Source organism: Chelonia mydas, chromosome 7 (genome assembly GCF_015237465.2).
Source record: "Chelonia mydas isolate rCheMyd1 chromosome 7, rCheMyd1.pri.v2, whole genome shotgun sequence".
NCBI lineage: Eukaryota > Metazoa > Chordata > Testudines > Cheloniidae > Chelonia > Chelonia mydas.
The window spans coordinates 74805850-74823141 of NC_057853.1; the positions used below are offsets into that span (position 1 = coordinate 74805850).

Below are 17292 nucleotides of genomic sequence, written 5' to 3' on the forward strand. Positions count from 1 at the left end.
CTTGAGAAAGGTCCCTGGAAAGAAGTGAAATTTGATGTTTTATATCAAGGTCCTGTGTACTGTAGGATTCTGGAGCATCTGCCCCTTGCAACAGAATTGTGCTTCAGAATGTAAGACCAAGATTGGATGCCTAAAGTTAGGTACCTAGATCCTCATTTACACTGCTAAATAGAAGTGACCTCATTTTCAGAAGTGCGCAGCATGAACAATTTGCACTGAAGTCAATGGGAGCTGTGTGTTCTCAGAACCTCTGAAAATCTGGCATCTTTTATTTCAGTGCGTAAGTAGGGATAAAAGCGTCTAACTTTAGCACCCAAGTTTGACAATTCTGGCCCAAGCAGGTTTTTTTAAAAGAATGTTTCAAGCCCCCAGGGTTTATAAACTTGCTAAAAATAAAGAAAAAAAGGACAAATTCGATGTGAAAACCGGGTTCTGTTTTTACTGGGCTCTAGCAAACTTCTCCAGTGCCCCACACGAAGTGGGATATACCATTCTCAGATGCCTTTGGACTAAAGACCTTCTATTCCACCCTGTTGCCACCAGGTCCCACTGCAGTAGTGACTGCTGTGCACATACCCTTCCTCCTCCTTTTCCCTATTGGCAGTGCTAGTGTAACGCCAACAGACCCCAGTCGTCGGTGGGCGGGATCAAACCTGAGGCTTCTGGAGCTTAGTGCATGAGCCTCTACCACATGAGCTAAAAGGCAACTGACTATTAGCTTCAGAGTAGCAGCCATGTTAGTCTGTATTCTCAAAAGAAAAGGAGTACTTGTGGCACCTTAGAGGCTAACAAATTTATTTGTGCCACAAGTAGTCCTTTTCTTTGGCTATTAGCTAAGGCTGTAGAGCAGACTCAATCTCTAAGTGGTCTCAGTGCCACTAGATGGGACAGAACACCACACCCAGGAGGTGTGTGGGTTACATATTTCCCCTAGCTGAGGAAGTGCGTTCCGAGCTTCAGAGACTTCCCAGCTGAAATCCCGGACAAGCCCCCACTTGTAACGCCGACAAGACCCTGGTCATCGGGATCAAACCTGAGGCCTCTGGAGCTTAGTGCAAGAGCCTCTACTACATGAGCTAAAAGCCAACCAGCTATTAGCGAAGGTTGTAGCTCAATCAAATCAATCTCTCTCTCTCTGTCTCTTCCCCCACCCCCACTAGATGGGCAGAGCACCACACCCAGGAGGTGTGTGGCTTACACTAGCACTACAAAGCAGGCCTCTCTGCAATGCTTCCTCTAGATGGTGACAGGAAGCCTGGCAGAGAAAGACTTGCACCATTGGTCCTAGTGGCATGACCAGGGGAAAGGCAAAGATGTGCACAGGCAGGGGAAAGCCCTGAGGCTGAGGAAGAGAAAGGAGCCGTTGAAGGACTGAGGTTGAGAAGGGGTGGGGAAAGTATTAAAAATGTGATGTCCTACTTCGTCCCTCATTTGGAAAGTCCCACATGTTGTCCTTCATTTTAGACCTTGCTGTCCCACAATACAGCATTTAAAGGTAGAAATGTATAGTGGCAAAACTAATTAAAAATAATATTAAAAACCATTTTCTGTTTTTTTATGCCATTTAATTTCATGCTGATTACTGTAGCACTACAAAAATGGGATAAAATACATATATGAAGCAAAGAGAGAGGTATATAGGAGGTTAAAGGTGTTTGGAATCCCTAGAAAAATGTTACATCCGTTCTTTTCTAGTCAGTTTGACAGCACGTATGGATTGCTCAAACTGAGTTACAACCTCCACTGCTTTCAAAATATATAATTTCCCCTGCAACATTTTAGCAAACAGCTCACAATCAACTTAGGCTTTTTATTCCCAGCATTTCGGCAATGTGAAATGTACCTTACATGCAAACTAATCTATAAAATTATCTCCCTTCTGACAAACTGCTGGCCACAATTTAGCTGAGCAGTCTTCTGAAATATAATCAAGTGTGTGAAATTTGGGGATAAAATACACAAACAGGGTCACAATGCATATTTTTCAGAGCCAAAAAGAGCTATACTAATGTCAATGAATAATACAGAATAGTCACATCTGAAATTAAAGCATGTTCCTTTAAGGAAAACCAGAAGTATATTTAATTTTTAAATTGTTAATGGCATCTCAGTGTTTGTAACTTTACGACGTTTTCTACTGTTCTGCTGTCTGTCCACCTTCTTAAGATAAAAAGCCAAAACATATTTCTTTAAAACCAAAGTGGGGGGAAAGTGCATGTAAAAAGTTTACTGCATTAATTGCAAAGGGAAACTGCATTCAGATACTGAATCTGTCTAAATAATGTAGTGTTTTGCTCAAAACATGCTTAATGAATATTTTCTGCCAATGCTGACAGTAAGTATAGCCCATGTGCTCTTAGAAAACTGACACTTTTGCTTGTCATGATCATCAGTAAGAAGAATTAGCAATATTTTCTCATGAGATGTACAGTATACATACAATCATATATTCAAACACATGTAAGATATATAAGGCAGAAAACAGCAACAAAGATATTCTTTCATAATGCTACCCCATTGCTAATGGATAGTTAACCATATATAAATATTGTTTTATATTCAGCATATTTTCAATAAATATTAAAATCACAGAAGACCATGCACCATAAAATGTTACAAAAAGCTTTTTCACTTTGGAAATAGTATTTAAAATTATTCTCTGCCCTGCTTAACATATTCTTATTTAATGGTACAGGTATATATATTTATTCACTTACTCTGCTAATGCTGTATTGTTGAAGGAATGATCCTGAATGCTGAAACAGAAACAAGAAAACATCAGATAGTCAATAAAGCAGGCAGCCTCCCCAAATGTTTTTCAGTTGCTGGAACACATACGGAAACATGGCATTGCAAGACAAGGCTCTGTGTTAGCTCTACATGCACATGCCGTACGCTGGGCTGCTCTGCACATGCTCATAATCAAAGAACCAGTGGGATTAGCCCTGCAACACTCTCAAACCACAAAGCCCACCCAGCAGTGCTTTGAATATATGAACACAGGTTGCCAGGAGAGTCTCAAAAAGGGATCAGTTACTCTGCAGTTACAACTATGCTGTTAAATAGCAACTGGGGTTTCTAGCACATTGATACAAGTGTTTGGTATTCTGATTCTTTAAACATTTATTAGCAGTCTGCTCCTTATACACTATGTTGTGTTTATTACTTCAAATAGGGATGACCAATTAAGGTTCTCATGAGACTTTTCTTCAGTTGTCTCTTACAAATTCTGCTGATAGCCAAACTCCAAGGGAAGCTGTGAAAAAAATTAATCTGAATTGGAAGGAAGGGGTGCTAAACGAACAGAGGATTTTTAAATGAGCGGCATGGAAACTGCTTCTGCGGAAGAGGAATGGATAGCAAAATCCAGACTAACCCTGTAGTAAAGTGTCTGCCCACCTGGTTTTATAAATCTAGAGAGGTCAGATCAGGATACAGTTAAATGTGCTGATTCTGAGATAACCTGGAGTTTACTGTCTACCTGCATCTTAGAAATCTGATAAATATACTGCTAGATCATCCCACAGTAGAAAAATATATTCTTGCTGCTACATGTTTTTCCAAATAATGGAGTATTACGAGCATTCTTGATGTGTGACGATGGCACTGCACAGACTACAGCAAGAAACCAAGCAGAGATTCGGAGGCGGGGCTTCCCACTCACTGAAGCAGCCTGTGCTAGCATGATGTGTGAGCACAGTTCACAATCATGGTTAGCATGAATGAGGATCCAAAGCCACATCAGGACAAGGCAGCTAGAATTCCCCTTCCCTTAAATAATATTGACGTGGTCTCTTATTCTTGTCTCTTCCGACCTCACTCACCCAATGCATATTGTTTTATAGACTCAAACTTTAAGGCTAGAAGGAACCGTTATGATCTTATAGTCTGGACTCCTGCACATCACAGGCAACAGAGTCTCAAACACCCACTCCTGTAAAAGACCCCTAACCTCTGGCTGAGTTACTGAAGTCCTCAAATCATGATTTAAACACTTTCAGTTACAGATAATCCACCATTTCCTCTAATTCATACCAGCAAGTGACCTGTGCCCCATGCTGCAGAGGCAGGCAAAAAAAACCCAGGGTCCCTTCCAATCTGACCTGGGGGGAAATTCCTTTCTGACCATATATACGGTGATTAATTAGACCCTGAAACCCAGCAGCCTGACACCTGGGAAGACATCCTCTTTAGTAACTCAGAGTTCTCCCTATCTTGTGCCCCATCTCCAGCCGTTGGAGATATTTGCTACTAGCAGCCGCAGACAGGCCACATGCCATTGCAAGCAATCTCCTCCATCCCCTTATCAAGTTCAGTCTTGAAACCAGTTAGTTTTTTGAACCAACTGCTCCCCTTGGGAGGCCGTTGCAGAACTTCACTCCTTTGATGGTTAGAAACCTTTGTCTAATTTCCAGCCCAAACTTGTTCATGGCCAGTTTATATCCATTTGTTCTAATGCCAATATTGACCCTTAACTTCAATAAGTTCTCTCCCTCCTGGTGTTTATCTTTCTGATGTATTTATAGAACGCAATTGTATCTCCCCTCAGCCTTCTTCTGGTTAGGCTAAGCAAGCCAAGCTCCTTAAGTCTTCTCTCAGAAGATAGGTTTTCCATTCCTCTGATCATCCTACTAGCCCTTCACTGCACCTGTTCCACTTTCAATTAATCTTTCTTAACCATGGGAAACCAGAATTGCACACAGTATTCCAGATGAGGTCTCACCAGTGCCTTGTATAATAGTAACAACACTTCCTGGTCTCTACTGGAAATCTCTCACCTCATGCATCCTAGAATTGTATTAGGTTTTTTCACAGTTGCCTCACATTGATGGCTCATAGTCATCCTGTCATTGACCAATGAACCCAGGTCTTTCTCTGCCACAGTCACTGATAAAACAAGAATTTTTGCTATAAACCAGAACTTAAGTACCTAAGTACCTTGCACCACTACATTTAATTCCATTTCTGTTACTCCAGGTTTCAAGATCATCTTGGCTATGCCATATTGGCAATACTTCCCAGCTTTGTGTCTTCCACAAATCTTATTAGCACACACTCACTTTTTGTGCCAAATGTGTCCCACTGTATGGGGAGACTTTGGCAAACCAGTAAAGTGCCTAAAACCACTATGGCTTATTGCTAAAAGCAGCCAGGTCAGCAGGCTGTAAATTGGCCATTCAACAGTCTCAGTTTAACCAAGCGGGGTGGGTGCCACAGAGAGGGCAGTTTGACCCCGCGTCCTTCCTGATAAGAATTGTGTTGAAGTTGCTGATACATGCATCTTAGAAGAGCAGAATGTGCCCCAGGAATATCTATTGGGGCCTCAAGGCTGCAAACTCTGGAAAAACCTACACCTGGTTAATTGATAATCAGAAGGAACCTCTCACTTGACCATTGAAACTGCTTACTTAACAAGTTTGCTTTAAGGGACATGTCATTCTATTACTAATGTATAAATAAGGGGGAAAAGTTTGAGGTAGGGGGATTCTTCAGGACTGGACTCTCTCTCTGGATGCCTCTTGTGTTTCCCTCCGGCAGATGGATTACTGCTGTGCCACTCGAGAGCCACACTCAGCTTTGGTAATTATCAAGGGTTGGGGGTGTTTTACTAACCTGTTGCAGATGTGTGTATAAGTGCTTGAGACTAAGTAAAGTTTAGCTTTAAGTGAAAGCATGCTTGTGTTGTCCTGTTTGTGCCAGCCATCTATCGTGGACAGTCGTGTCTCCCCTGATTTATTTCCTGACACCACCTCACACAGAGTAAAAGTTACCAAGAGCTTTGGGTTGAAAGAACCCTAGGTAACACCACAGCAATCTGTCCTCCAAGAAATTGTCAAGTTCCCCAATGATGCCATTCTTCCTACGGCTCTGCAAATACCAGAGGATTATGCATTCCGTTCTTGCAACTCTTTTCACAATAGGGCACAGCTGTGCAGGTTAGATGCTTTTGTCACTGATGGCAGACAGCAAGGGGTGGTGAGTCATGTGGGTTCTTGGGATTTTTTTAAAAAGAATGAAAATTATGGGATATAGATGACATTATTGGATGGGGACAGTTGCATGCTGGGAAGTAGAACCCTTGCTCCCAGTCACCCCTGCATGTCTTGTTTCTGCCCCACCATGCATTGCCAAAACTTCCCAAAAGACAGTGTGCTGGTGGCTTGCACACTGGGATAGCTACCATGGCGCTCCACACTGTGTATCGACACAAGCACTCCTGGTGAGTGCACACAGTGACAATGCATAGAACCAAGTATGCAAATGCACAAGTGATATACGAACTGTGGTTTTATGTCAGTGTAACTTGCGTCTACCAGAGTTTGTAGTGTAGACACAGCCTTAGATGCTTACCCACTAGAGTATTACGACTCTCATGATTTTATCACAAGTCTCATGGTATTTGGTGTTTTTCTTAAGGCCCCAGATACTGGAATCAAGGGATTGCATAAGAGTCTCAGGTTTTCTTTTTCTTTTCTTTTTTTATTAAAGTCGGTTTCTAGGCCTCATGGTTCCAGAGAAAAGTTTGAAAATGTGAAGCTACTGTGACCCTAAGGGCTCAGGCACCAGCAGGCAAAAGAAAAGAACATAAAATGCATTATTTTAAATATTTTAAATTAGATTAATAATCCCATGATTCTTAAGTCAATCTCATGGTGTTTGGGGGCCTGACTTGATTTCTGAATGCTTGGCGTTGACAATACTGCTGGTATTTGAATTTAATGTGGGAGCCATTACTTATGGACACTAAATTGCATCAACAAAAACAAATGTTTGGTTGAGGCAGAGCTAAAAATCAGATCCTATGTATTTCGCAGACATGCTGAAAATGTTTCACAACCTGGGAGGGATGGGCATAAAATGGTCTCGTAAATATAATCTCTGCATTCCTACACACAAATTTAGATCAAATTCCCTGCTGATTCATACCCTAGATAAATCCACTAAAATAAAATGGGATTACATTGCTGTTACTTAAGGCACAATTTGACCTTAATATGGAGTTCTGAGTGATTTTCCTCAAGGAGCATAGTATTCGCAGTGATTTGGATTGGAGGACCCCTACATTGAAAGGCATCATCAAACTGTTTAAATTACTCAAACTAATTTTAATGTCAAACCTCTATTACTAAATTGCTTTCCAGGCACATATTTTACACTGGTTTATGACTCATTTGCAGGCATAATTTAATTTATTTTGGACTGGAGGATGCTTTTAGCCAGTGTCTCTGGACAGACTCTCCATGCAAAAGCTACTGCTGTAAAAATCATTTGGTAAAAACTTTCTCTTATAAAACAGGTTATTAAAAAAGAGCCACATTAATAAATACACAGAAGAGAAGGCCTACTATAAGGTGCAAAAGAAAATGAGTACTTGTGGCACCTTAGAGACTAACCAATTTATTTGAGCATAAGCTTTCGTGAACTACAGCTCACTTCATCAGATGAAGTGAGCTGTAGCTCACGAAAGATGAAGTGAGCTGTAGCTCACGAAAGCTTATGCTCAAATAAATTGGTTAGTCTCTGAGGTGTCACAAGTACTCATTTTCTTTTTGCGAATACAGACTAACACGGCTGTTACTCTGAAACCTACTATAAGGTGGGTGCACAACTGGTTGGAAAACCATACTCAGAGTAATTATCAATGGTTCACAGTTACGCTGGAAGGTTATATTAAGTGGAGTCCCACAGGGATCTGTCCTGGATCCAATTTTATTCAATATCTGCAGAAATGATTTGGATAGTGGCATTAAGAATACACATATAAAGTTTCCAGAGGATACTAGGCTGGGAGGGGTTGCAAGTGCTTTCAAAGACAGGGTTACAATTCAAAATGACCTTGACAAACTGGAGAAATGGTCTGAAATAAACAGGATGAAATTCAGTAAGGACAAATGGGCACTTGAGAAGGAATAATTAATTGCACAAATACAAAATGACTGCCAAGGAAGGAATACTTCAGAAGAGGATCTGGGGATTATAGTGGATCAAAACGAAATATAAGTCAACAATATAATACTGTTGCAAAAAAAGGTTAACATTCTGGGATGTAGTAGCAGGACTGTTTGTAAGCAAGATATGAAAAGGCCTTAACTGGAGTACTGTGTCCAGTTCTGGGCACCACACATCGAGAAGGATGTGGACAAGTTGGAGAAATGATTAAAAAGGTCTAGAACACATGACCTACAAGGATAGATTGAAAAAACTGGGTTTGCTTAGTCTGGAGAACAGAACATGATAATAGTCTTCAAGTACAAAAAAGTGTTATAAAGCTGTTATAAAGAGGAGGTTGGTAAACTGTTCTTTAGATCCACTGAGGACTGGACAAGAAGTAATGGGCTTAAATTGCAGCAAGGAAAATTTAGGTTAGACATGAGGAAAAGCTTCCTAACTGTAAGGGTAGTTAAGCAACGGAACAAATTACAAAGGGAGGTTGTGGAATATCGGTCATTGGTGGTTTTTAAGAACAGGTTAGACAATGCTTAATTTGTAATGAAAGAGATGCTGGGGCTAAAACAATTTGTTTTACATTCATAACTGATGCAGCAAACCCAGAGATGCTGGGGCTACAAACCGCCAAGGCTAGAGGTGCCGGGGCTCAGACCTGGCAAGCCCTGGCACAAATTAAGCACTGGGTTAGACAAGCAAATGTCAGGGATGGTCGAGATGATACTTAGTCCTGCCTCAGTACAGGGGACTGGACTAGATGTCCTACTGAGATCCCTTCCAGTCTTACATTTCTATGATTCTAGTGAAAACTGGATCACTAATTGTGTTATGGCTAGATTTAGGGTTGGGTTGATTATGCTGCACTGTGCCCAGGAGCCACTGTAGGAAGGGAATGTGATTCACAGATTCACAATTCCTTCCCTGATCTTCCCTTGCTCCCAGATGGAAATAACTAACCTCTACCCATTAGATTTCCTACTCTAGGCTCTGGCTCTCTGCTGGCTCTCCCAATTTCTCTCTGCTCTCCCCCCGTCCATGCCCTCCCCCCTGCTCTGGGCATGCAGCCCCTGCTCTTATTCCCCTTTCCCCTCCATATCTGGAACGTCAAAGAGTGGAGCACTAACATGACCACCTAAGATGGCGGGGATTTTATTCTCCATTAGTCCCTTGAATGGCTAGTCACAATCCAAACCTTACTTCCTAATTTTCCGTATAGCCATTTGAATTGTTTCGGTCTGAATTATATACAATGGCAATTCAATGTACTAAAACGCAGGTACATTTCACTGCAACATATAGATAAGGCACTGTACCTATCATTATCAAGCTTTGAGAAAAAAATCTGCTACTGTACATGCAGCTTTGGATTTAAGCACAGGATTCAAGACTTATTTTTAATAACTTCAACTTTTAAAATTATTCATATTCATCTTGTTATTTGCAAGTAAAGTTTTCTCTCTGTTGCATTATTTTCAAGCTTTAGATAATTTCGCTGCTCTATATATTTTTGTAAAATCATAATTTTGGAGAGACACATTCTCTCTAAAAAAGCCAACCCTTCCCATTAAATACCCACTATTGATTCCACCACAATTTTGGCAAAATAGTATCAAACCATCTAAAATCTCACATGCCGGCACTCAGAGGATTGGTTTTGGAAATTTTCAAGCAAGTAAGTTTGTGCATTTTGGAGAGATGAGTATTCAAAAATAAAATGAGATTTTACTTTTGAAAATTCATTCATATATTTCTGTCCTATCATAGCTCTAAAACAGCTTTGACTAGAAACTCCATATTTGTTTTATTCTGTTGATCATGATTATTCTGCAGTAACAAATACTAAACACTAGCCCAGAAGCACAAAATATTCATGTGTGCAAGTGCACAGCTCTGCTTTCTCGATATGCAGCCTCGTTTTTATTCTGTTGATCTTACTTGTTTTCGGGTTGGGAATTATTTAGATATTAACCAGACTTTTCATATATTTAATAAAGCCACATGGTCAATGTGCACATTATGAACGTTGTTAGTCATCTGTAGGCACTAGAAACACACAGCAGTCCAATGCCTGCTCTGCAAAAAGTACATGGCCCAGGCTATGATGGAAGAAGGGGAGGCACAGAGACATAGGTGGAGGGTAAGGTGGATTCAGTCTGAGAAGAGCAGAACAGGGAAAGCCAATGGAGGTCACATCATCTGAAATGGGAGGGAAGAATGGAAGCATATGGAAACTACAGGTTGTGAGAAGAAGGAATGTATTTCCTTTGTGCTTGGTTTGCAAGGCTGTGGTTGTCGAAATGACTAACCATGCATCCGCAGACTTTCTAATGGTTTGGTTTCTTCTACAAAGTGGAACCTTACCTTGGAATTTCCAGGATATGATTTTGTGTTTTGAGAAAACTACCATGTTCTCACCACAGATTTTTGCCTGAAGTAAATAATGAAATATTTCAACTTTAAGTCTGTAATAATGACAATTTTGTCCTGGGAATTAAACTCTTTGTTCAGGAACATTTGAAGGAGACGTACATATTTACAGGGAAATCTGAATTCCCTGGTGCACTGGGAGAGTTAGTATTTCTCCATTTGGTGATTTGTTGTCAGATGATGCAAAGTACGGCACAGTCCTATAGAGTGTGATTAGCAGTGATTGCAGTCTTTTTTTAAAATCTGATTTTCCTCACAGCCCAAAATTACTCCTACTGAAATGCTGCATAAATGGCAATTACATTTAGCACTCTATTTTATAACATACAACTGAACTGAAGTTAAAAAGAATGCAGAACACTTCAAATGCTCACTAACAGGATGTATGTAATGATGCACTGAAGGCAACTCCCTGGGGTTTCTGGGAGGACCTTATTAAAATCCCATCGTCAAACTAAAGGGAAATTGGAATGATTTCCCTGTCTTTGATGGATCCCCTCCCCTCCTCTGGATTCAAATAATCCCTGCCAGAGTTAATTTATCCCTGAACCTCATAAAAATACTAAAGAGCAAATAATTGCCTGTGGGATGCACTAGGTCTTGCCAAATAGCAGCTTCCAACCCCACATGCTCCTGCAAAGTCTTTACTTCCACTCTTATGTCCCTCAAGTCACACTGGTGGGGCACTTTTCTGTACTACACAGTATACTTTTTGTGGACCCAGTAGTGCAGATTTAATATCAGTTTGTTTGCCAGCTCCCTCTTTAGTCATGGTTATGACAGAATATATTTGTTTCAATAGAAAACAAATTTGATAGATTCCCCAGTCACTCAAGGTATAAACCAAGCAAAAGCCTTGGGAGTAAGGAATCACACGCCAGTTTTCTGCAGTGATAAATACTGAACGCTCTGCCCAGCTGCACAAAATGTTCATATGTGCACCGCTCTGCTTTCTTGATGTGCAGCCTGGCTTTGCAGGGATAATGTTAGCAGAGACATGAGAACATTTTTTAGACAAATTAAACCAAAACACAGTGATTATACAAGGAAGCCAGTTTTGAGCAGTGACTCCAGTTTTCTGTATCTTTGATTCTATCAGTGACCTAATTAGCACATCATGTGAATAGCAGTGGAAGACAGCGTTCAGATGCTCTTGCTGTTTCACTTCAAACAAGATACACAGTCAAGCTTTCTGTGTAACCTACATGTGGAGTTGCTATCATAAAATGATCCAGAAATAATCCCGTAAAAATTTAGGGGCACATTTTCTCGGGGTGTTTTACTGTCTTCCTTAGTGAACATGAAAAATTATACAGGCACATACCTGAAACTGAACTTTCCATCTGCCAGCTCACCAATATCTGCACACATTTTTTATAATCTAACACCTGCCTGTATGAAAGTATTGGACTTAGAACCGTGCAAGAACCAGAATTCCCATTCTGTGGGAAATTTTCCGTTTTCAAAAAAACTTTAATTCCAAATGGAACAAGAAATCAGATACGCAACATATTTCACATGAAGGATATTTTTTTGAAAAAAAAATCTGGTTTGGAAGAACTGAAAATAGAATTTTTTGAAAATTTCTCATTTGAGCTCCTCACCAAGTGGGCTGCTGTAGAGCCTGGGGATGCAGGTGAGCAGGAAACCTGATTTCCACCAAAACATTTGATTTAATTGAATCAGCATTTTCAGAAAGAAATCTGTTTTGTTGCAAAATTTTCAACCAGTTCTAGCTGGAATGGTCCTCCACAGAACAGAATGCCCCCAACAGACTTTGCATAGTAAATTCTAAAGATTGAGCGTCCACAGATATTAGACTAAAATATGCATAAACCTATTTTGTAGAGCAAAAGTCACTGTTTGCAAAGTACATTCCCTAATTAAATTGGTTTAGGTTTCATTAGGTCATTAATGACTTTAGTCCAGAGCATTCTTCCCCTGTGGTTTTTGTTCCAGATCATTCTGCCCGGGGTAGAGTTGAACCATCAACTACTAGAATGGCTCCAGAAATGGGGGAAGGTGGTATGGAGTCAGCTGCCCAACTCTGCCATACAGGAGGGATGAAATCTCACCTCTGTGTGTGACTCTAAGGTTTACCATCTGGGCCTGTACATTTACATATAAGGTCTTTTGATGTGCACCTTACTAAGCATTTCACATTTTGAAGCAGACATACTTGCTCTTTGGACATTTACATCCTGAAGTTTGCTTAAGCAGTTTGCAGAGTTTTGGACTGCATATACATTTTATATAACATTTTGTGTACTTAGAGGCCAAAGCTGAAAATGTGTCCTCTAAGAAGCAGCATTTGTACAGTGTCAAGTGCAATAGGGTCCCAGTCCATGACTAGGGCTCCTAGACCTTACTTCAATACAAATAAATATAAAAATAACTGCCACAAATTTGAAATGTTGTCACTGGTGATGCAAAAAAATTCTTAGCATTAAACCCAGAAAAATAATGCTTTTTCCTGTATTATTTGGAGCCTTGAATTAACATGCTAAGGAGTCTTGTCTACCTCAAGACTGTGGGAATGGGCCTTTAACCTTGGAAGAGTTGAATATCTCATATAAACAACTCCAAAGCATCCCAGTGCACCATGCATTGGGTTTCTAGTCAAACCACATTGTGCCAGATAAACAATGGATGCTGGTCAAACCAATAGCCCTAACATGACTGCAGTCATCCCAAAAGGGGCTGTGGTGTGGTCACCAACAGGGAGGCACATATGACAATACTGCTTGTGTGGGAGATACACCAAATTCAAACTGGATTAATGCCATGGTGGCTTAAGCCCAACAACTTTTCTGATTGGATCAGTGCTTTACAAATGGTAAAAGTGCTGCGTGATGTGCCCAGAATGCCTCAGCAGATCAGTACAACATTAGAAAAAAGGATTACTACTTAAGGCAGAAAAGTATTGATCTTTTCCATGACTCATTTAAAGAAATCATCACAGGATGTAGAAATGACCTTTTTGAACCACTCTGTGTGGTTGGGTCCTCTGACTGAAGCATCAGTCAGCCCTCTCGCTTCGTGTGTGTGCGTGTGTTGGGAAGAGAAGAGGAGAAGGCTGCTCTTCCCAGGTGATGGACAAGCAGAACATCAGAATATTAAAATCATTCTATCGTCTGTCCAGCATTTGCTGGAAACCACTAGAGCTATTTACATTCCTCTGTTCTCTCCAAGGTCTCTGATGGTGAAGGTACAGGTCACACACGCTTTCCTTACACTCTCACTAACATTTGGCTACAGATTTCATAAAAGAGCAAAGAAATTACATTGACATGGAATACCAAAATTATTAATATCTATATAAAATATATTAAATATATTAAAATTGGAAAGCCAAGCAGTCAGAAGTTAAGACATGCCAGAATTAAGGTTGCTCATGCATCTTTAATTTATCCTTATTTTGTGTATGCATTATGATAGTTCTGACCAACATCACAGAAAAATCTGTGCCAGAACCAAGAACAGAAACCATTCTCCACCTGGGGCACTGTCCCTTTTCTTCTTGCAATCATCTGATTTATTCATTTGTCATGTACTTAGAAACCATATGGTAAGGATGCCAGATTTAAGTTTGTATCTCAGGTTTTTCCAATATTTTCAAATGCAAAATTGAAAGTAATAGTGAAACTGATAACTCTTAGTCACTCAAGCTCTCAAAAATTGAAGGGTGGAGAGCAAGAAAGAGTGCAAGTAAATCTTGGTATATTATAATTACAACGTTAATGCCTTTCTTTTCAGTGCATTGCACCTTTAAATCTCTACAGAGCCATGCACCCATTTTGTGTTCATTTCAATGCAGACCAGCACAGAGGAGGCATATACACTATGTGCTCTCTCTTGGCTCTTTACTTTTGTTGTTTCATGTTTTGCTGTTCTCTTTATCCAAAATAAAGGTCATGCTGACAGATCCTCTTTAATTTTCTCTTTGAAGAAAAAACGCAACACAATCCACCCTACTTAAATGGTAGACTTTGCTTTTGAGTGCCCCATTGCAGAGCTTAAATCATTAGTTATCTGAGAATCTGAACTGATGGGTAAACTATTTACTTGAAAAAACATCAAAATGCATGTGGACATTTTCCTTTCTTCATAGTGGGTAAGGGTAAGACCTATGTGGGATCAGGCATTTTGTAAGACCTCCCCAATACCCAATTGGGGCCTCTAGCCACTACTGCAAATAATGAACAATAAGATGCTGCTCAACCAATAGTTTCACCTACCTTAAAAGTGTACATGACAAACTGCCACAATAAAAGGAACTCTAAGGAGAACAAACCAATAAATCCTGTCAAATGCAAGAATGATGTTAGAAGAATTTATGCACAGAAAGCAATATGTACTTAGCTCAATTGCTGCTTACTGTCAGAGTTTATTTGTAGTGACGTATAAACAGAACCTCTCTGATGTGCTAGCAGTTCTGTACCAGTGATCTGTGTATTTTCAAAGGGCACTTGACTTTCTCCCCTGCTCCCCACTGTCCCTCTCATTCCAGCCTTGGATTTGTCCTAGGGATGTTTATAAACTAGTTCAGATAAAGTACAGACAGATGCAGACCTTCACCCAAAATTCAACCCAAACCTTTTTTTAAGCTCAGAAAAATTGCGGATGTCTGTTTTTTCCATTGATGTTCATATTCACTTACCTCTAGCCTTCCTGGTTCTGATGGGGACCAGAAACTGAGGAGTCAAAATACCAAGAAAGACTATTCTCTCAGAGCCAGATTTTCAGCTGGGGTAAATCAGTGTAGCTCCATGCGGAGCTATGCCAGATTACACCAGCTGAGGATCTGGCCCACATTTGTAGCTTAAGTTAGCTGATCCCAGCCATCTGATTCACATTCACAGTTTAGAGCAGCAAGTCAGACTGATCCTCCAACACACTGAGAGTTTCTCCCTTCACTATCCTATTTCTCTCTTCCTCCCAAGAGCTCTTTGATGCAAAGCAATAATAGCTGGCTGGTGAAGATATACATGTAATGCTAGATTGCAATATGCTACTACAGTACTGTAACAATCTCCTTCCTGTTCATGAATTACAGTAAACTACAGACTGTTGCTCCTATTGACACGGTCTAGGAAGAAACAAAAAAGCCCCTCAGCTGGGCCATACCTGATACGAGGAGTATCTTACTCCCACCCTAAACAGGACACAATAATAGCAGAGACATTTCATGAGTGCCACAATTCTTATCCTCAATTGTTTTTACCAAACTTATACCATGTATGGTTCAAATAGTATTTGGAGTTCGTGGGTCTAAAACAGTTTCTCAAATTTTGCAGAGACCCATCCCATGAAACAAAAATTCAATTAGTTATCACATATGCTTTAGTGCATCATTCAGATACAAATGCAAATCTTTAGCAGTGGGTAGTGGTCAGCTGTTACTCTGCTCATACCTTCATGGGATTTACTTTCTCCATTCTGTAGAAGTATTATGCAGTTTCAGTTACTACAATCAGTAGTTCTAATAAAATCAGCATAAGAGACCAGTCTCAGTTCCAGCGTCAAAAGCTCTCTCGGGTTTTCTTTTAGTAAAGCAAATTTGAAACAGGTTCTAAAACCCTGCCAAGGGATGAAGGAACGTTTTGTGTCTTGAGGTCAGGTGCTTGAACCCTACATAAAAGTGCAGGATTCAGGTAGAGTGGTAAGTATATTTTGTTAACACCAACCTGGCTTTGATAGGGTCAGAATATCTCTCTCGCAGAGGCAACTACAGGCTAGGACACAGGTGGTCCTGCAGAGAAAAAGCCTAAGCTAACGTTTTTCTATTATTATTTTAGTTACTAATAAAGCCAAACCCTAGAAAAGGGTATAAGTTTGGACTACAAACGTGTACACAAAGGTGTGTGCAGATTCTGTACAGGATAGCTGTGAACTCCTGCTTACTAAATATTAGCAAAATGAAATGATTCCATTATAATTAATACATTTTTGAAGGCCCAAGGCACTGTTACAGCTTATATGCTTTGAACCACAGAGTTCACAAACAATTTACTGCTTTGTTTAATGTCCCGCTCAATCTGCTTTATCTTGTCTGACTTTCCATAATTCATTTTAATCATTTCAGTGGTGGAACTTTTTCAATCAATTGTTGTGGTGCTTGCACTAAAAGTTTTTTGTTTTGTTTTGTTTTTTACAAACAAATAAGTTATTATTCGGGAATGGCAAATTTGTTGTCTCACCCTGCTTATCCTTTTAGTAAACCTCTCTTTCGGTGTGCAGATTTAAAAAAAAAAAAACTGAGTTAAATGTATCTATGCAGTAAATCCACTGAGTCACTCAACTTATGCCAAGGATTTAGTTCATGGAGTCACAAGCAGGTCCAGGGGAGTTGTGACAATGACAGCTCTTCCTTCCTTTATGGCCATTTGGGAGAAACAACCTGTGGCAATTTCGCTTTTGTAACCTGGGACCAGAAATAATCAGCTGTCGTGGAATTCATGGCTTGAATTTGTATTCTGTACACCCTTTTAACTAGCCCAAGACTAATATTTTCAACCACTTAACTGGGAGCTTACCCTATCACTGGGACAACATGTTTTCTCCTTTTTGTGGTCAAGTTCCCTGTACACACTTACTGCTATTTCAAACAACTGCTTGCGTGTTATATCCTGTCTCCATCACGGCCTCATTATTTATTACTTTTGATCCATCTGAACTTAAGACAATTCATTTCAAGTTTATGAAGTGACTGAAAATATGAAAGTCTTGGGCAAGGTAAGTGGGGTTATGAGATTACACATGTAAAATATGGATTCTTCTACAACTATTTAATTCTCATTAGCATGTCAGATTTTCTGCTTTTGATTGTTCACATATTTCATGGTGTCATCAGAAATTGAATCTGGTAGTTGTGGTTCCAACTATTGGAAGATATCTCTATTGGAGATATTTGTATTT

At 40.0% G+C, this 17292-nt stretch overlaps 1 protein-coding gene across 5 annotated transcripts in view; it reads right to left on the bottom strand.

Annotated features, from left to right (window-relative positions):
• Positions 1 to 17292, bottom strand: part of FAM13C (family with sequence similarity 13 member C) — a 220291-nt gene that overhangs the window by 94748 nt on the left and 108251 nt on the right. For 3 of the 5 annotated variants that reach the window (XM_043550246.1, XM_043550247.1, XM_037904807.2), the window contains exon 7: positions 2718 to 2756. In XM_043550246.1, the coding sequence (XP_043406181.1) occupies positions 2718 to 2756 (39 nt within the window). Of the gene's footprint in view, positions 1 to 2717; positions 2943 to 17292 lie in introns of those variants that run through there. The other 2 variants (XM_043550249.1, XM_043550248.1) reach the window with 2 other exon arrangements.